This window comes from Panthera onca, chromosome D1 (assembly GCF_046562875.1).
Source record: "Panthera onca isolate mPanOnc1 chromosome D1, mPanOnc1 haplotype 2, whole genome shotgun sequence".
In the NCBI taxonomy this organism is placed as follows: domain Eukaryota; kingdom Metazoa; phylum Chordata; class Mammalia; order Carnivora; family Felidae; genus Panthera; species Panthera onca.
In genome coordinates, this window is record NC_138348.1 from 75272850 (window position 1) to 75294036 (window position 21187).

General features: G+C 40.5%; 1 protein-coding gene and 1 long non-coding RNA gene across 8 annotated transcripts in view; one reads left to right on the forward strand and one right to left on the reverse strand.

The window, feature by feature from the left end:
* Positions 1-1509: 1509 nt before the first annotated feature.
* LOC144612909 (uncharacterized) lies at positions 1510-12000 on the reverse strand. The gene is made up of 3 exons (XR_013550079.2): positions 11912-12000; positions 9758-9890; positions 1510-1910 (listed from the first exon to the last, which is right to left on the reverse strand). It is a non-coding gene; the product is annotated as an uncharacterized LOC144612909 (long non-coding RNA).
* Positions 11335-21187, forward strand: part of DEUP1 (deuterosome assembly protein 1) — a 79028-nt gene continuing 69175 nt past the window's right edge. For 4 of the 7 annotated variants that reach the window (XM_078432998.2, XM_078432997.2, XM_078432996.2 and 1 more), the window contains exons 1-2: positions 11335-11460; positions 13327-13399. In XM_078432998.2, the coding sequence (XP_078289124.1) occupies positions 13371-13399 (29 nt within the window). In that variant the 5' untranslated portion in view covers positions 11335-11460; positions 13327-13370. Of the gene's footprint in view, positions 11461-12069; positions 12169-13326; positions 13400-21187 lie in introns of those variants that run through there. The other 3 variants (XM_078432994.2, XM_078432999.2, XM_078432995.2) reach the window with 2 other exon arrangements.

The window sequence follows — 21187 nt, forward strand, 5'->3', positions numbered from 1 at the left end:
GCCAACAGTTTTCTAAAAAATAATTATAATTACAGAAATACTACCAGCTCATACTGAAAGAGACAGAAATAGTACACAATGAAAAGAAGCATTTGGAACTCCAAAATTTTACTGAGAAAATTACACAGCTCCAATACAGCCTACCTTGTAAGGAAAAGGAAGGATTAATCCAAAGAGGTCATCAAGAACCCAGGTTGTGGAGCCAAGAGCCACAGAGGATCATTCCCGGGCAGGAGTAAGATTGAATTTGAATCAAGACACTTTTAACATGTGGCTTAGAACAATGATTGCTTTGGGCCTCCCATTTTCCTTCTTTTTGAACAGGAATGTCTACAGTGCTTACCCTTTGTCCATCCTACATAATGTACATTGAGGGTGTATGTGAGCAGATACCTTGTCTCTTTAGTCCATAGTGCCTGAGATCAGAGGAAGTGTACTCAAGGAGCTGCACTTAAGGAATGACACCTGGGAAGCTTCAGCCATACCTGGACCAAATTAACATGATATCTTTCTGAACTTTAAGCTAATACTGTAATGGGTTGAGACTTGGGGGGGGTGAAGGGGAGTAAATTTGGAAGGGATGAGTATATTTTCTTTTATTTAATCAATCAGTCAATCAATCAATCAATTATTTGAGAGACAGCAAGAACAATCAGGGGAGAGGGGCAGAGGAAGGAGAGATCTAGAATCTTAAACAGGTTCCATGCTCAATGATGAACCTGACACAGAGATTGATCCCACATCCCTGGGACCATGACCTGAGCCGAAACCAAGAGTTAGAAACTCAACCAAGTGAGCCACCCAGGTGCCCTGGGATGAGTATGTTTTCTATGTGAAAATAATTTTAATTTTTGGCCAGAGAACAAGTTGGAGTAGTTTTAAAATATGTCCCCAAATCACTCAACACTCTTCCCTCCAAAAAGTGGAGACAAAATCACTTTCTCTTGAGCTTAGACTGGACTTGACTTGGAATATTAGAGCATTGGTAGAATATTGATATTATAGAATACTGCAGAAATGATAGTGTGCAAATTCTAACGCTAGGTCATAGAAGCCAGCTTCATTCTTGCTGTCTTAGATCACTCATTCTGGGAGAAGCAAGCCGCCATGTCACTCAGAATGCTCAAGTAGCTCTAGGGAGAGGTTCGTGTGGTCCATGTGGAGAGGGACTGTGGTCCTCTACCAACAGACATGTTAGGGAGCCATGTTGGAAGCAGATTCCCCAGTCCCAGTCAAACATTCAAAGACTGCACTCCTGGCAAACATCTTGACTGTACTCTCATGATCGACCCTGAGTTAGAACCATCCAGCTAAGCCACTACCAATTCACCACCCTCAAAAACTCTGAGATAATAAGTATTTGTTGTTTTGAACTGCTAATCGGGGGGGGGGGGGGGGGTGGTAACTTATTACCCAGAAATATGTAAAGAAACATATTGTCCTCCCTCCTTCTCTTTTTGCAAATATAAACAATGCTGCAACAAGCCTCTTTGCATATATATCTTTATGTTCTCAAGGTATTATTTCTGTGGGATAAATTCTTAAAATGGGAATCTCTGGCTATGCCCATTTTAAGTTGATATAGGTATTGTCAAATTTTCTCCCCTAAATAATTGTAACAATTTACACTCTCCCAAGCAGCAGATGAGAGTGTCTCTATATCTTTGCTAATTTTAAATGTTATTAGTCTTTCTAATTTTTCTCAATCCTGTGAGAGAAAGTATGATATTTTTTTAATTTATATTCCTAATATAATTTATATTATAACTTTTGCTGAGGGTGAGCTTCTTTTTGTTTTTATGGCTTGAAAAAACATCTTGCTTATTTCAGATGAAGTTTTCTTTGCACTCTTCTCTCCCTGGATCCTTCTTCTTCCACAGTACCTTTCACATGGCATAAATGGGCAGTTTCTGAATGGATGAATAATGGAATAATTGAAATTCAGATATGCAGAAAGTCTTCATTTAACCCCATGGGATTGACTTTTAATTGGGGGAAAAATACCTTAGCAACCAATTATTTTAATTAGCCTTTCCCTTCCCCTATACCACTATTTGATTATCATTCAAGTATTCTCTGACAAAGCTCTTTATTTTACATACAACCTGCTCAGGTCAATCTTTTTGTTGTTTTTTTTCTTTTTAAAAAAAATTTTTAAGCTCATTTATTTTGAGATAAAGAGGGTGTAGGCAGGGCAGAGAGAGAAGGAGAGAGACAGAATCCCAAGCAGGCTCTGCACTGTCAGCATGGAGCCCAGGGCAGAGCTCAGACTCACGAACCGCAAGATCATGACCTGAGCCAAAAGAGACACTTAACCAACTGAGCCACCCAGGCACTCCGGGCTAACCTGTTTCTAAAAGTGGTCATATTTTTCCTTTCTAAATGTTTTAAATACAGCAGAATAGCTATGTAACAAATACTAATACTAGTTAACAACAATAATGATGCTAACTGCAGCTATTATTAAGCACCTACAATGTGACAAGTTCATTATATACATAACTGATCTAATTTAACATTTCTACATCCCTCTATTGTTATTTCCTACTGTAGGAATGAGGAAACTAATACACAATGAGGGCAAATAAATTAAGTGGTAGAGCTGAGATGCAGACTCTTATCCATATGAATTCAAAGCCCACATTCTCTCTATAATGCTCAGCTGACTTTCTTGGAAATAAACATTTATATAGTTGTTTTCACATATCGTATGTTCAAAGAAAAAGGAGGGTTCAAGAAGAGAAAAATATTGGGGCGCCTGGGTGGCTCAGTCGGTTGAGCGTCCGACTTCAGCTCAGGTCACAATCTCACGGTTCGTGAGTTCGAGCCCTGCGTCGGGCTCTGGGCTGATGGTTCAGAGCCTGGAGCCTGCTTCCGATTCTGCGTCTCCCTCTCTCTCTGCCCCTCCCCCATTCATGCTCTGTCTCTGTCTCAAAAATAAATAAACATTTAAAAAAATTTAAAAAAAGAAGAGAAAAATATTGCACAATTTTAAGTAATGAACACTGAAATTATATTTTTCTTGTCCAGAGGGCAACTGCTTACTGCTGTTGATTCCCCGCTCAGAAGAATGAACATTTTTTTTTCCTTCATGGTTTGCAAACTTAATTCAGGCATCAATGGGTAAGTGACTTACACCCAGTTAAAGTGAGGAAATGCAATTGAAACACTTAACTAGGAAAAGAGAAAAAAAGAAAATGTGGTTTCCTTTCAGTGATCATCAGTCACTACCATCTAAGGATTTATGTCAAGCTGAGAAAATTCCCCCAGTCTGTTCAGAAATAAGACTGCATAATGAATTTCAACACAGCACTATGATAATGAGATTGATGCCTTCTTTACAAAGCAATTTACAAACTTTCAGAGGTAATTTGGGTTTCTGGATGTTGAGGTCACCGCAGACGGAAGGCGAGTATACTGTTCAGGTACACTCCAAAATGTTCTGTCACAATAATGTGAATTTAATTTTTAGAAAAGATAACTCCCCTAAATTGTCAAAAGTTGTTTCTAACAAGCCTCGTATGGAATTACAGTGCCGTAGAATGAAACCATGGGGAAAGGAAATGGCACTGTATGTGAGAGTAATATGAACCAGATTCACGCTACGTACTTCTTGGATTCTTTTTCTGGACATATCTAAGAGGCTTCATAATTTTAGTCTGGGGAAAAAAGGGAGAGGAAAATGTTTGGGTTTTTTTTTTTTTTCTTCCTGATTGAAAATGGCAAACTCACGTTCCCTCAATGCTGAACTCAGATACCTCCTAGAATGATGTTTTATTATGGGCATAACCACTCGTATTCAGTAGCAACAGCAACCGTGCTAACGTGTTTTCTACCTGCAACAAAAAGAGGCATAATGATGGCAACGCGATGAGGAGTCTCGCGACACAAAGTACCTAAGCATCGAGGGTTCTGGGAGTCATTTTTCTTCAACCTGTGTGTTGTTCCACGTGATCATTGAAGGGTGACACTAAAATGGATAAAACACTGGTATCTCTCTAAAACAGGGGCTGCATACCCTCACCGTGATGACAGAAGGTTTATTCATTAATATTTGTTTGAAGTACTTTTTCATGTATCTCTAACTCAATTTTATTCAGCCAGCTGCGCGTTAACAATTGTTTATAGGATAACCAGAACACATGACACTCAGAGATACACAGAAAGTAATTCTCAATTCATAGAAGTCATTTCGGTAAAATTAAATAACAGCACAATAACAATAATTGAGTTTCCTAATATGAATTTCTGTGTTCTGGGTATATTTTAAAGCCCTATTGTCTTATTTTATAAATGGCTATATTGTGTTCTTTGGTTTGTATAGTGGGGACTCATGTTTAGCCTAATAAGGATATGAATGGTTACATATAGAAATAGTGATAGATATTTATATATACATGGGTTAGTATAGACATAAATATGTCCTTGCTTTGTCAGCTTAGAATCAATGACAGTCGAGTAGCAATGAACATACCCATTGCTCGTATCTCGGTTTCTAATTGCACTTTAAATAAAAGGCAACATAGATCCTTGGAGAAATAGCAGATTCTAGCACAGAAGCAGAAAATATACATATACAGAATGAGCCTGCAGCATCGTGTAATGCCAGAAAGCAATGAGGTGCTCTCAAAATACAAAACTAAACTAAACCCCACACTACTGAAGGTATGTGTCAAAGGAACATAGAAATTAGCTGAAAGAACTCCCAATGGCCAAATCTAGAACAATTTGAGAAACAAAATAAAGTCGTTTTGGATTATAACTCAAAATATACAATAAATATCCACAAGTCCATGCTGATATAAATAAATGGAAGAGATGAGACAAATCTGTGCAAAAGAATTTCAAATACTTTTTATAAATATTCTACCCTTAAGGAGGTGATAGAGTAGATTCCCTATTCCTTAAGTGTCAGCTGCACATAATGACTTTCTTCTAAAGAGTACAGGATGTAGGGGTGCCTGGGTGGCTAAGTCGGTTAAGCGGCTGACTTCGGCTCAGGTCATGATCTCGCGGTCCCTGAGTTCGAGCCCCACGTGGGGCTCCGTGCTGACAGCTCGAGCCTGGAGCCTGTTTCAGATTCTGTGTCTTCCTCTCTCTGACCCTCCCCCGTTCATGCTCTGTCTCTCTCTGTCTCAAAAATAAATAAACGTTAAAAAAAATTGAAAAAAAAAAAAAGAGTACAGGATGCAAAGGGTGGGGGGAGTAACTTTACAGTGGCGAGAACTAACGAACACCAGGGGACCAAGATCAACATCAACATAAATCATGTTGATAGCAGGTACTCTCAATACAGTGTGCTGAAAATGATGGTTTGTTTCTTTGATCTTCCTCCACCAAACCTATAACCCCAGTCTAATCAGTAGGAAAACACTAGACAAATTTCATTCAAGGGACATTCCACAAAATACCTAACCAGCACTTCTCAAAACTGTCAAGATCATTGAAAACAAGGAAATTCTTAGAAACTGTCACAGCCAAGAGATGCTCAAGGAGACATGATAACTAAATGTGTTATCCTGGATGGGGCCCTGCAACAGAAAAAATTAGGTAAAAACTAAGGAAATATGAGTAAAATATGGACTTTATTTAATAGTATTATATCTGTATTGGTTTATTAATTGTAACAAATGGACCATACTAATGTACGATGTTAATAATAAGGTCTACTGGATGTGGGGTATGTGGAAACTCTTTATATTCACAATTTCTCTGTAAATCTAAAACTCCTAAAATAAAAGGCTTATTTTTGTACATATTTTTTTATTTTAGAGAAATAGAGAGAGAAAGAAAGAAAGAAAGAACAAAAGAAAGAAAGAAAGAAAGAAAGAAGAAAGAAAGAAAGAAAGAAAGAAAGAAAAGAAAAGAAAAGAAAAGAAAGAAAAGAAAGAATCTTAGGCAGTCTCCATACTCAGTGCAGAGCCTGACAGGGGGCTTGATCCCACGACCCTGGGATCATGACCAGAGCCAAAATCAAGAGTTGGATGTTCATCCAACTGAGCCACCCAGGTGTCCCAAGGTTTATTTTTTTTTAAGTCACAAAAATGGAACAGCAGAAAACATATCCATCTTGACTTTGGCCTGGGTGAAAGGAAATTCTTTCTCTGGAAATTTGTATCATAAGTTGTCCCTACACTTATTTTTCATTCATTCATATTACCCGTGTTGTGTGAAAAGTCTCCTGTGAAGAATTTAATGTAGAGTGGTTCGGGATTCAGTATGCCCCAAGGAACCTCCAAAAGCAGATGTAAATCCTCTCTGGAAGAATTTAACCTCAGTGTGGTTTCAAAGATGTCTCAGAAATAAATTCCTCCCCCCAAATTATCTCATAGTCAAAAGTCATAAAACACACACACAAAACTAAGACAACATGGTAAGAACTAGCAGTAATAGATCTTGAAAATTTTGAGATTGGAATCATAAAACACAAAATAAAAAGTGGCTATGATTAATATGTTTAAAAATTAAGAGAACCTTGAACATTTGACACAGAAAAGGTAATTACAAAAATTATAAAAAGTGACAAAGATGATTTGCAAATTAACCAAATTAAATTTATTTTATTTCAAATTAAACAAATACTTGTTGAGTACCCACTCTATGCTAGGGCATGTACTAGATGTGTTCATGTACATAATCTATCTTATTTTCAACAATAAGTAATTATATTAAAGTGCTAAACTTGTAAACTTTCATCTTAAAATATTTTTCATTGTTTTGTTTTCGCTCTACTATCTGAAAACTTTCTTCTGATCTATCGTCTAGTTCACAAATTCTCTTTGTCGCTGTGTCAAACTACTATTACACACATCTGTTATGTTCTTGATTTTGGTTGTTAGTAATTTTTTTTCTTAATTTCTATTTGGTTCCTTTTCACATATGTCAAGTCAGTTTTTATACTTACTTCTCCCTAAAGATTTCTTCAATTTTGTCATTTATTTCTTTAAACATGCTATTCATAGTTTTATAATTTTTGTCTGATTCCAGTATCTAAGGCTTCTGTGGTTCTGTTTCTGTGGTCTGTAGTTTCTCTTGTTTTTCCCTGATGGTATCTTGTTTCCTGGCCCTGGATTACATTTAGGTATGTTCTGGTCATTTGATTTGAGAAATTATTCTTGAGAATAATTTGAGGCCTAGAATGATTTTAATCTTAACCAAAGAAAATTTTTGCTTGCTTCCTCCATGTGTCTTTCTTTCTTTTTTCTTTTTTTTTTTTTTTTTAACATTTATTTACTTTTGAGAGACAGAGAGGGAGACAGAGCACAAGCAGGGGAGGGGTAGAGAGAGAGGGACACAGAAACTGAAGCAGGCTCCAGGCTTTGAGCTGTCAGCACAGAGACCATCACAGGGCTCGAACCCATGAACCGCGAGATCATGACCTGAGCCACCCAGGCGTCCCCTCAATGTCTCTTGATCTACCAGTCCAATAATGCCTCATCCATGCTCAGAGATTGAGGGTGCCCCGAATTACCCAGGTGATCCAAAGCTGGGCTGCAAGTCAGTGAGGGTACTCATTTATTTCCACTTGACTGTTTTCCTGAGGGCAAAGCCTATGGGGTTCCAGTTTAAGGTAGAATTCACTACCTGGAGAGCGCCCAGGTTTTGTCTTTTGTCCCCTGTGCTTCCTAAGACCAATAAAACTGCTGCTCAGTTTTGTAGTTACTCCTTCCAGAGCATCAGATGCTTTCCAGGCAAAAGCAGCATTGAGTGCCTGGCCTACTTCTCTAAGTTCTTGCCCTTTCCTAGACTTTGACCCAATAATTTCTCACTATCATATTAGCTCGGGACTTGAAAAGCTTCAACAGAGATGAGCTTCTGGAAAGAGTTGTCCCCTGGCTGCAAATTTGTTTTCCCCTCTGGGGACCCTTCACTTCAACATTGCCCCTGCCATGCCTGAGCCCAGGGAATAAGCTGTCTCCTCTATAAAACTTTAGCTCAAAACTGTACAAAATCTTCAGTTCCCCTTAACTTTTCGAAACCATAGTGCCAAAACACTAAGGGTCTACTATAAGAAAGCAAAGTACAAGAAAAAAATATGATTGGCATTTTCCAAAAAAATTGGTTTTGCTTTCTACAGTGAGACCTGCTGTTTAGAACTCCCATCAGGATCAGGAAGACACATTCCTTTGGCACCTGGGCCCCCGGAGAGCCGAAACTAAGAGGTAAGGCCCTCCCATTTAGTCTGAATTCTCTTCGGAGGAGCAGCCCTTGCTAGGGCTAGAGAACGGATAGCACTGTGAACTGTAACGCGCTGAAAGGCCTCTCCCTGCCTGGCTAAGTGTCCGAGCTACACGCTTCTCTTCAGATGTCCGATCCCTCTTCCAACCCAGAGAAAATCAATGAGGATTTTGATGGAGGAGACTTCCACAGTCCCTCTCAAATCACGTCTGAATAATTTAGACTCTCTCACACTGCATGACCCTTTACACTCAATGAAGGGCTTTGGCACATTGACCAGACACCTGTATTCTGGGACTGTGCTGTCCAGTATGGTAGCCACCAGTCATGTGTGGCAATCGAACACTCGAGTACAGCTCTACGAACTGGTTGGGCTGTAAGCATAAACACCAAGTTTTGAACACTTCGTATGGTAAAAAAGAATGTACAACATCTCAGTAATTTTTTTAGTAACTAAATGTTGAAATGGTACTCTGGATATATTGAGTTAAATAAATATATGATTAAAATTAACTTCACCTGCTTTTTTAAATTTGGCTACTACAATATTTAAAATTACATAAGTGGTTTGCATTATATTTCCACTGGACGGTGTTGTCTCGAGGGCGATCTTGGTTCTAAAGACTGAATTTCCTCTTCCTGAATAGTTATTTTCTCAACTAGGATATTTTTTTAAGTATCTCTAGAAAATTCCTTAGCTCCTTTCTGTTTTTGGAAGTAGCATGATATAATAAGAAAAAAACACTTGGGTTCTAATCTCTATTTTTGTCATTAACTAGCAATGAAAGTAGTCAAATCATTTTATCGCTTTGGGTCTGAGTTTCTTTATGTAAAATAAAAGGGTTGGACTGGGGGGACCTATATGGTTTCTTCCAGTTCTATGATTATTTGATTTGATTATAAAATTTCTTCTAAAATATTTTCCAAGGATAATATAGACTTAGGTTTGATTATAAACTTTCTTCTAAAATATTTTCCTGGATAATATAAACTTAGCTTCTTATTACAAAAATACATAATTTTTGAACCTTCTTTTAAAAACTTTTTTAATGTTGATTTATTTTTGAGAGAGAGAGAGAGAGAAAAACAGAGTGTGAGCAGGGGCAGGGGCAGAGAGAGAGGGAGATACAGAATCCGAAGCAGGCTCCAGGCTCTGAGCTGTCACCATAGAGCCTAACACAGGGCTCAAACTCATGAACTGCAATATCAGGACCAGAGTGAAGTTGGATGCTCATCTGACTGAGTCATCCAGGTGCACCGAACCTTCTTTTGAAGAAGATAAAAAAATAAATATTTCCCTTGTTAAAAGGACAGACATTAGGGTAATTTATACAACCTTGCATACGCTAAAGTGCGTGTTTATTTTCTGTGCTGCCATTGTAAGTTTTGCCATGAAAACTATTTTGTTAATTACAGTTTTTTCCATTTTTCAGGTTCAATCTATGGCTATGATTATTGTCTATTGTATATAATTGATCCATTAGCTTCTCCTCCATGGGTCATTCTCATTCCTCAGACATACATGTCTTCTATATTCTCTTTTGACCATTTATGGTTATATTTTTTATCTTATTCTGACCTTGCTGTGTCCTCTAATTCTCTTTCAGCGTTGAGCTCTCTTGCCATCTCATACCAGCACTCTGGTCACACTCTTCCACTCCTTTAGACTCAGGAACTTCCTGCTCTCCTCATCCTTTCCAAAACAATTTCATCTGGAAAGATATAATAATAGGTACATTTCAGGTAAATTGCAATCTGCAGTTACTTCTGCAAAGTGTTGGGGATGAGGTGGTGGGAAGGTAGGTCTTTGTATTTTAAGCCTTAATTTGCACGCTGAAATGAAAACCTTTATTCCTATTAAATTGAATGGACTGTCTCTTTTTTTTTTTTTTAATGTTTATTTATTTTTGAGAGAGAGAGAGAGCACAAGCAGAGGAGGGGCAGAGAGACAGGGAAACAGAGAATCTCAAGTAGGCCCCGTGCTGTCAGTGCAGTGCAAAGGGGACTGAACCCTCGAATCCTGAGATCATGACCTGAGTCACAACCAAGAGTCAAACGCCTAACCAACTGAGCCACCCAGCCGCCCCTCAGAGTGTTTCTGTTCTATATTTAAATTGTCTTAAACTCCATCACAGTATGTGAATTCTCACACATTTATGCTTTGCAAGCCCTGCCCACACCTACTCTTTCTTGTGAAAATGTGGCTTTAGACATATCTACAGTTACCTATGCAAGATTCTGACCGCTGAAGAAACCTACTCAACCTTAACTTTTGGACAGAGTTTGAGAAGCACTGAATTTGGCATAAGACAATCTAGGTTCATTATCTTAGCCACACTTGAACTGGATGTATCACCTTGGACATATCCATGATTCTAAGGTAATCTGCTAAAAGGAGCCCTAATAACACCTGTTACACACATGTCACATGGTACTTCTGAGCATCTAAAGGAAATAACCAACATGAAAGCACTTACCAATGGTAAAGCACTACTCAGTGTGAGTGATATTGGGCATCCTGAAACTTCATGAAATTTTGTTCCTAGTTCCATTTTCCCTTCTTTGGGTCAGAATAAATACACTGACCCGTTGAGTTTCGACAAGAACTAAGAATATGACTGAAGGTTTTCAGAATAATGGAAAGTTTCAAGTTAAGATGAAACGGTCACTGTCTTCATTCAATCATAATAAGAGCTATGAAACACATATTAGAACTAATAACCTAAGTTACTTTACACAATTCATCTGTGAAACTCAATTTGTCAAGAAATAGTAAATGTTTTTTTTGAAATTCAAATGGAACCTGGGTGGAGGGATTAGGGTCAACGTTAAATTGCTAGTCATTTTAAGTAACAAATTCATGTTAATGTTATGAAAGTGGAGTGTAAAGAAAAGACTTTAGAATTAGATGTTAATCAACTGGATTTTTGAAAAAGGCTCCTGCTCCTAAAATTGATGCGAAAATATTTTCCAAATAAATTCAAGTGCTGAAAAATATTATTCAAAGCATCTATAGAATATACACATGTGTGTACATGTATGTATGCATATATTCTTTCCTGTTATTTCTTTGAAATCAGAGCTACGAGACAGAGTTCTATCATCAATTATTCTTGGAATTTAGTGAAAAAAGAAAAGAATTTGGAATCAGTCACTCGGTTCCGTCCACCTTCCCTGGCTTAGGAGCTATTTCCTCCTCCCTAAAAAGGGAGGCAATCCTGTCTGCGCCGCCTAACTCGCAGACTTGTGCTAAGAACCCAGTGCGCCTTATGGGAAAGGCAGGTACGGTTGCTGATAAGACGATTAGAGGAGTCGGGCACTCAGCAATGCAGTTTTAAAAACCCCAGCTCTTCGCAGCTGGCGAAGAGAAAGGCAGTTCTCTTTACCCCAAATCTATTCCATTTTTGATACCATTTCAAATGTAGGTAAGAGGAAGGAGGGCCAGGGGCATTTAAGAAACCCGGACGCAGAAACTTCCTCTCCCCTCAGCTGTGTATATATACTCTTTCCCTTCGTCCGTTCAACAATATTTCTCAGACCCCTGTCGGGTTTGGGACCCTGGGCTAAGCAGCTACAGCCCCGAAGGGGAAAGGACCCAGAATGCGGTCCTGAGGAGCCTTCGGTCTAGGGAGCACACACTGGACCGGTAACTGCGGGCCAGCGAGGACCCGGGCCCCAGGCCCCACCCCGCCCCCCACCCCCGGCCCCGCCGCTGCCGAGCCCATCCCCCTACCCCTCCGCGGCGGCAGCTTGTTTCGGCCGCGTCCCCATGGCAACCAGTGGCGGCGCGGAGGGCCGGCTGCTGGCGGGGAGGGAGAGGCCCTAACGGCCTCGGCGGCCGCGGGGCGAGCGGACCCGGACGGCGGGAGCGCGGCAGCGGGTGGCGAGCGGCGGGCGGCGGGGCCCCTCGGGGCGGGCCCGGTGGGCGGTGACCCCGGCGTTCCCGCTCCAGGGGCTTCAGACCTCGCGGGAGAGCGCGGCGCAGCGCAGGTAACCCGCTCCGGCCTCCAGGACCCGGTGTCCACCCCGACCCTCGCCCTCGCCGCTCTCCCGGGCCGGCCTCAGGGGCACCGGGGACCCCTACTGGCCGGCTGCTTCGCGGGGGGCTGGGCGTGAACCGTGCTCGGTCTGGCGGGGGCGCGCGCTGGCGGGGAGAGTCTGGGCTGTCGGGATGGTCTTGCAGAACCCAGAGCTGAACCTCCCTGAACAGGCAGGTGTAGATTCTAGCTGTGTGGTCTTGGGCAAGTCGCCTAGCTTGTCAGTGCCTCAGTTTCCCTGACGCTAAAGTGAGTGATTGGAAGAACCTGCACAATCAGTTTATCTGTCCGTTCTGGTCCAGTTTTCCTTCCCCATCCCTGCCCCTGGCCCCTCTGCTCCACACACAATCCCAGAGCCTCTCTTCAATTCCTTTAATTTGGAAGTGACCTGAGCCCCGGGGTCTTCCTCGTCTTTCTACCATCTCAATGCTACTTAATTGACTTTAATTCAGTGATTCAGAGGAGTTGAAGTTCTTTTCAACACTTTGTCCAATTCTCCTCATATCTTATTTTTTAAATAAAACTTTGTTGCTGGGGGAATTTTTTTTTTTTTTTTTTTTTTTTTTTTTAATTTAGGCAAGTACTAACAGGGTAAGCAGGTGCCCACAAAGCCATTGAGGAATTATAAGATTTATATTTTTAGGCAACTCTTAGCCTTTTTGTCCTAAATCTCCTGGTATATTCATTCTAACAAAACCCAGAAAGGGCCAAAGAAAGAATTTACTCGAAGGCAAACTTTTAGGAGACAAGAAAGGAAAATTTGAGAACATTTAGCTGTAACACCTCCACAATGGGTATTGTTTGACCCCTCTCCTCTTAAAGTGATAAGCACTTTGCACAGTCGCTGGGGCCAAGATGTTGCTCAGTAAATAGCGAATGAATGCTCCTTACGGTCAATGCCACATATTTCAACTCATCACTTAGGCAATGTCATAAATGCATGGGGGGATTTAAAAAGGGGGGGGCAAATTTCCACATTTTGTAGAACCAAGAGCTACTACACTGAGAAAAGCTCACACTGCATGGTTTGCCAACAGCAGAGTCTTCTTGTTTTATAGGTTAATGAATGTAAGCATTTTAGAAAGCTAGGTCATTTTTTTCCCCCTAACAGATTAAAAACCAAGAAACATAAACCAGAAGCAGCAGTTTCTTGACATGGAGAACCAAGCCAATAATACAATGGGGTAAGTGCTGAAAATTATCTGTCTGTTAAGTTGGTACTTAACTATGCCCCAAACTCCCTGATGGTACATGAATTTTGAAATTTGGTATTAATAGAAGGATGTACCAATTACTTTTGGTGAGGAGGATGGAGGGAAACTCAAGTGATTCTAATTAAGAACCTATGGTATGAATCTTTCCAATTTTGACTATGGATCTGGACTCGAAAATCACCATTTCCCCACATTTAGTGAGTTTTTACAGTGTTTTGGGATGATGGGTGCCCACGCAGGCCTCTTGTGCTCTTGGGTTTCCACAGGGCAGTGGCTCCCACCCATACTGCCCCTATCTTGCTGCATTGAGTGTCCCAGGCTTCTCTCCACACTTGCCCTTAAGGCCGAACTCAATCCTTAGCCTCAAAACAGATCTGGCTCCTACAGACTCTTTTTTTTTTTTTAAACGTTTATTTATTATTGAGAGAGAGAGCATGAGCATGGGAAGGGCAGGCACAGAATCTGAAGCAAGCTCCAGGTTCTGAGCTGTCAGCACAGAGCCCGACGCGGGGCTCAAACTCACAAACTGTGAGATCATGACCTGAACCGAAGTCGGACGCTTAACTGACTGAGCCACCCAGGTGCCCCATGGCTCCTACAGACTCTTAAGTATAGAGAACAAACTGGTGGTTACCAGAGGGCACGTGGGTGGGGAGATGGCAAAATAGGTAAAGGGGATTAAGAGTCCACTAATCATTGTGAGCACTGAGTAATGTGTAGAATTGTTGACTCACCACATTGTACACCTGAAACTATTATATCACTGTAAAGTGTACTGGAATTAAAATCAAAAATTAATAGCGTTTCGGGGCACCTGGGTGGCTCAGTCGGTTAAGTGTCCGACTTCAGCTCAGGTCACGATCTCACGGTGCATGAGTTCGAGCCCCGCGTCGGGCTCTGGGCTGATAGCTCAGAGCCTGGAGCATGCTTCCGATTCTGTGTCTCCCTCTCTCTCTGCCCCTCCCCCGTTCATGCTCTGTCTCTCTCTGTCTCAAAAATAAATAAACGTTAAAAAAAAATTAAAAAAAAAATTAATAACGTTTTAAAAAACCGGATTTGTCTCCTCAAACAACAGTAAGAACTGGATATTTCACCAAAGTCTCATGAAGTGATAAGGAATAGAATTTGTACAGCACTCACCATTGTAAATAATTAAATTCCCTTTCACAAATATCTGTCCCCACCCCTTCTGTGCCACCTGCACCACAAAGGTATCTCTTCCTATTGTTTCATTAGTCACCTGGCCACTGGCTGACTCCAGAGCTGGGGGACAGGGGAGGGGCCAGTGAAGGGGAGTGGTACTGGAGTGCCTAATCTGGACTGTGACTGACTTGCACTAGTCATACCACCCAGGTGGCTCTTCTGCGCTGACCGTGACTTTGACATCAGGCTAAAGGAGGGCTGCACAAGTCCAAGTAGTTACAGCTGTCAGTTTTGTAAATCCTACCCTATACTTCTTACAACAGCTCCGTTAGGCATTGTTCTCATTTTACATCTAAGAAAATTGAGTGTATTAGAGTATGGGCTGAGGTCTTGCAATAGAGGCCCCAAAATGCCGTGGTTTAAATAAGGCTGAAGTTTACTTCTGTCTCATGAATAGGTTTAGGGATAAGCAGACCAGGACTGGTAGGGCAGCTCTACCATCCTCACTAGGTGATTTTTCATCTCTGGACCCAAAATGATTTGCTTCAACTCCCACCACTGTGCTCCTGCCGGAGGGAAGGGGGAAGGGCAAGGGGAGAATTTGGTTCCTTTTTGGAATGTGCCCCTGAAAGAGCAGGCCTCACTTCTCGTCATTTCCCACTGGCCAGAGCTACAGCTAGCTAAAAGGAAGGTTGGGAAGTGTGATCTCTAACTGAGCAGCTCTACGGCCAGCTAAAGCTTAGGTGAGAAAAGGAAGAAGAGTGGATATTGGTGGACAGTTAGCAGCCGCGGCCACATTTCTGAGCTCAGAAAGGTAGAAAGAAAGAGAAATAAAGCAGCAGCTTGCCCCAGAATATGCAGCTGGTTAGTGGAGAAGGTAGGATTTGAATTCAGATATGTCTGGTTCTAATCCCGGCATCCTTTGCTACATTGGAAATGGGGGCAGTGAGAGTATCTGTAGCAGAGCCAGGTTAGGATTCTGGATTGAGCAGGTGTTAGGTCCCTGATGTGATGATGGCACTGAGGGCCTAGGTGCAGATTGAAGGTCTCAGACCTAAGGTTGGGTGCCAGATCGGAGGCCGTGGAGACTCCTATTTCTCTTCATTCATTCTTTTGGGGGAAAAGTGTGGAATATTGAATGTGTGGCAAGCACAACACTAAGTCTTCTGGTTCATACAAAGATCATTAAGAAACAGACCTTAAACAACTTAGAATTTAGTAGGGAGCTATAGCACTTGTACAATGTAATTTCAAGTGTATTAGAGTGTAGGCTAGAGTATAGACCAAATTCTCCCCTTGCCCCCCGCCCCAGAAGTGAATGAGAATTACTAGAAGTTTCCATGAGCAAGTACCCTACTGATCCCCGCAGACATGGGACCAGACATTGTCTACCATGGCCTACAAAGCATGAAGAGTCAGGTTGACTTTGCTTCTGTCCCTCATGCTGTTGAGAAATATGTAAAAATCTAGATCATAAAGACAGTAAAACTTCATCAGGGGCGTGTTACAGAGCTTATCAAACCATGTCACCTACATACGGTAATGTTTTGTGGTGCAACGTTCATTTAACAATACGTATCTAGAGTCTCCTATGAGCCATTGTTGTAGGCAACAGGAAAAGAGCAGTGAACAAAACAGAGACCACTCCTCCAAGGGTCAGTGGGAGTCATTAACATGTTTTCTATGGTGATGTGAAGAAAAATAAAGCTGGCCAAGGATGAGAAGATGAACGGGATGGTCAAACCAGCATTCCCTGCTAAGGTGACATTTGAGCAAAGATGATATTGGGCAAAGAGAGTTCCAGACAGCAGGAACAGAAAGCGTGAAGGCGTAAGGTGGGCGTTTTTACACAGAATATTTGTTAGGTGAATTATTCTCCAACAGCTGGGTTACAACAGGGTTTGGTTTTCATTTTAAATCCATGATTTCCCCCCAGTTATAGGTGTTTGTATTTGTGCCATCATAATCAACCTAAACTCCTTCTAATCAAAACAGCCATGTTTGAGTTTGTCCTTTTTATTTGTTTTTAGAGTGTGTGCCCAGAACATAATTATAAATGAGCGAATGATCTGTTTGTATTGGCCTGCTTAAGAGAACCATGTCTACAGTTTGCTTTGTTTCAGCTTCCTTATTAATTTCTACGCTTATTAACTTGTCCTTCTTGGATTTATTTTACTTCTTTTGTTCTCTGGATTTTTTTAGTTAAAAAATGTGGTTCACTTATTTTTATGATTTCTGAATTTTATGATTTCTTTAAGTAATAAAAGCCTTTCAAGCTCAAGTTTCTCCTGAGCGCAGCTCTGCTGTGGGGCCATCGTATTAGTGTTTCCACTCTCATTTTCTAAATAAATTGCCTGCGATTTCCAGCTTTGATTTCTGTTTGACTAATTTGAGATATTGACGAAATGAAAGTTGTGAGGGAGGGATTAATTATATTTTTATTACTATTCCTTTCTAATCTCCCTACCACCATGGTCACAGACTATGGCCTATGTGATATTTCAGTTTCATTAAGAGTGTTCTTATAGTCCCTTGCATGATCAGCTACTATAAATGTCCTTTGGACATTTGAAAACAAATGTATATTCTGTATTGGTTAAGTAAAAAGGTTTAAAAAGTTATACATAAGTCATCAGACCTCTAATAAGATCTAATAATATTTAAATTATGTTTTTCAAATCCATTTTTACCTTGCTTTTTGTTTATTTGATCTATCAAATTTTATGGAAGATCTTCACCATAATTGTGGTTTTGTCCAATTCTTATAGTTCAAACAGTTTTTGTTTTACATATTTCAGTGTTCTGCTGCTTAATGTATTGAGGTTCATGGATGTTATATCTTGATATATTATATGATTTAGCTTTATAAAATATCTCACAAATATAAGTTAACGTGTTTTGTTGTTGTTTTAAATTCTACTTTGCCTGATATCGATATTGCCATCTCTGTTCTGTTTTTAATTTATTTTAGTCTGTAATATCCTTGTTCATCCCTTTGTAATAGAAGAAACTCAGTCTTTTCCTTTCTGTGTGGGAGAAACCCAGTTCTTGCCTACTATGTTTTTCTTCCCTGTGTGCCTCCTTTACCTTCACAGAGAACCCTTCACTTCTGATGCCCTTGTCACCAAATGCATGGAGGTTTTTCCTGCACCAAGCAATTGTCTGTGACACCAGCTGGGTGTCCTACAATTTAGCTCAATTCTGACACTATCTACCCGGAGATAGCATGCAATCACACAGGTTAAAGGCTCAGTACCACATGACTGCTCCTCCTGCCACTTCAGATGCCAGTAACAAGCCCAGGTTGTCACCTGTGCTTCTGACCAACTGGCAGTAGATACTCCTATGGGGGGTTCCAACGACCTCCACCTTGGGCGCAATGCATTTGCTGGAGCAGCTCGCAGAACTCAAGGAAACACGTTTACCAGGATAAAGGATAAACACGTTTATCAGAAGAACAGCCAAATGGAAGAGAGGCATAGGGCAAGCTACGTGGGAAGGGGTGCTGGGCTTCCATGCCCAGGTGTGTTGCCCTCCCAGCACTTCCTGTGTTACCAACCCAGATGATCTCTGGATCCCATACTTTTGGAATTTTTATGGTGGCTTCATCATGTAAGCATAATGGATCATTACCTCCATTTGCAACCCTTCTCCCTTCTCAAGATCATGGAAGGTGGGATGAAAATTCCAGGCTTCCAACCATGGCTTAGTCTTTCCAGTGACCCGCTCTCGTTCTGGGAGCCCACACAAAATTTCCTCGTTAGAACAAAAGGTACTCCTATCACACAAGAAATTACAAAGGTTTCAGAATCCCTGTCTCAGAAACCAGGGTCAAAGATTAAATATCAGAACAAAACATGCTCCTAGAACTCTTATCACTTAGGAAATGAAAGGGTTTTAGGAGCTCTGTGCCAGAAATCAGAAATAGACACCGATATATATTTTCTATTATCTCATTTCCTTGTTTTCATTTTTTTAATATTGTGTCTCTTGTAAATAGCATACGGTTAGATTTAACAAATACCTCAGTTGGAGAGCCTTCGCCATTAAAAAGAGGATTTTATGATCATTAATATGCTAACGTTTGACCCATTTTGATTTCCCCAAATTTGCTACTCTGAGCTAGTTTTCTTTTTCCTCATTTTCTGTTAGAAGTTTTACATCCTATTTTATAAGTTTTCAATGAACACTTTCTACAAACATTGTAAATTTGGGTTTCTCTTTTGGCATCTTGAATTTTAACTGTATCTTTGACTTCCCCCATCCTTTTTTCTCTTTTAAGACTTAACCTTTAGTAGCACCTGTGCTTCCCCATTCCTTTATCTCACCTCCAAAAAGTTATCTGGATTTCTAGTTCCTGGTCGCTATTAATTTATATATAAATTATTACATATAGGATAATGTTAATTATTATTTTATTCCACTTTTATTTTAGAATCCTTTATTAATGGCTGTAAGTTTGCATTGCTTATTACTGTTGTTTGTATGCAAAATCTTCCCTGTTATTAATTTTTAAAACTATTTTTAATGTTTATTTTTGAGAGAAAGAGAGAGAGAGTGCAAGCGGGGAAGGGGCAGAGACAGAGGGAGACACAGAATCTGAAGCAGGCTCCAGGCTCTGAGCTGTCAGCATAGAGCCCGGCACAGATGCTTAACCATCTGAGCCACCCAGGCACCCATCCCTGTTCTTAATTTTTAAAAAATTTTGAATTCATTTTAATTTGACTGAAGTACTTCCTTAGGTAATCTTTTCATAAAAATGAACATGGGTGATATACTTCTTAACCTGTTACATGTTCAGATGTCTTACTCATACTCTTATACAGGAACTGTGTAACATTGCTCTTTGGAAGCACTGAGTATTGCAGAGGGAAAATCCAATGCCAGTCTTTCAGGTCTGTCCTTTCTTCCTTTTTTTTTCCCCCCATGTTGTGTGTGTCTGAAAGTCTATAGAATTCCTTTTTTTATATAGTATTTTTTTAAGTTTTTTTTTTAATTTATTTTGAGAGAGAGATAGAGAGTAAGTGGGGGAGAGGTAGAGAGAGACACACTCCCAAACAGGCTCCACACTGTCAGTGCAGAGCCTGATGCAGGGCTCAAACTCACTAACCCTGACATCATGACCTGAGCAGAAATCAAGAGTCAGACACTTAACCAATTGAGCCACCCACGTGCCCCTATAGGATTTCTTTTTATCCTTGGAATTTACAAATTTACTGGATTAACATTCTAGGTATGGAATCTTCTGCAATAACCCTTCACTGTATTTGGTGAACATTTTTACACTAAAGATTCAAATCTTTTCAACTCAGTGACATTTTCTTCTATTTCTTTGATTAGTAGTTCTCCACTCTTGTTTCATTCTCATCTCCTAGAAGGATTATATCTTTCTTTGCTCTCATAATTTCCAATGTTGTCCATTGTGCTCTATGTCCTGGAGGAATTTCTTGAGTTTTCTCTTTTCTTTCAGCACCGATTACATTATTTTTATTGCCTCTATTGAGATCTTTGGTACTGGCAATCATGTTTTATTTCCAAGAACTTCTTTTTTGTATGCCTCTTTCATTGTTCCTTTTACAGTTTTATCAATGCAGTTTACCCTTGACTTTTATTAAAAATATGAATAAGTGGTGTCTGACATGATCTCTTATATCAACTCCTTTATAATCAGTCATTCTGAGGGTGTGGCTCTGGTATAGTTCTCCACATCCTTCAATTCATGCCTCACCCCAGGCCCTAATAACTGCTCCACAGCCCCTCCTTTCTCCTGGTCCCTGCTCCTCTAAAAGGGAAACTAACTCAGTTTTTTTACAAAATCTAGACACCAACCACAGTGCAGCTGCAACTCCCTGAGGGCTCAGCACAGCCGCCAGCCAAGGTGTTCTACAGTCTAGTAGAACTGAAGACTACTAAAACTTATGCTTAGTAACCTTTGACGGGCATTTCTAAATAGGAATTACACAAATGCACTGAGCAGTCCTAAGGTCAACATAATACATATATAGAGTCCCTAAATGTATGAATTCTGCAACGTTGCTTTTACAAATGTTTCTTTCCTTGTATAAGTGGATTCACGTATAATGGATTACTTCTTTAAAATATCTTTTCTAGGGGCACCTGGGCGGCTCAGTTGGTTAAGTGTCTGACTCTTGACTTTGGCTCAGGTCATGCATGGTCTCTTCGTTCATGAAATCAAGGACCCTCATGGGGCTCTGCACTGACAGCCCTGGAGCCTGCTTAGGATTCTCTGTCTCCCTCTCGCTCTCTGCCCCTCCTCCACTCTCACTCTCACTCTCAAAATAAGTATACACCATAATTTTGGTTGGATCAATATTCTGTTTGCCTAGTTATGTCTTTGTAAATGCCCTTCGCCTTTGAGCCATAGCATACTGGGATGATGCTTCCTTCCCTGCATAACATTTTGTTTTCTTCCGGAGTTAATAACTCTAGCGTCTTAACTATTACTTTTTGAAGTTTTCTTCTTCTCTGCCAAATTTTCTTCAAAAAATCACTTTCTGTTTGTATTTGACCAAGTTGGTTGAAGTGCTTTTCTCAAATGTCCCTGATCCCTGACTGCTCGCTCCTGTGTAAGATGGCGGAGTGGAAGCTGACCAG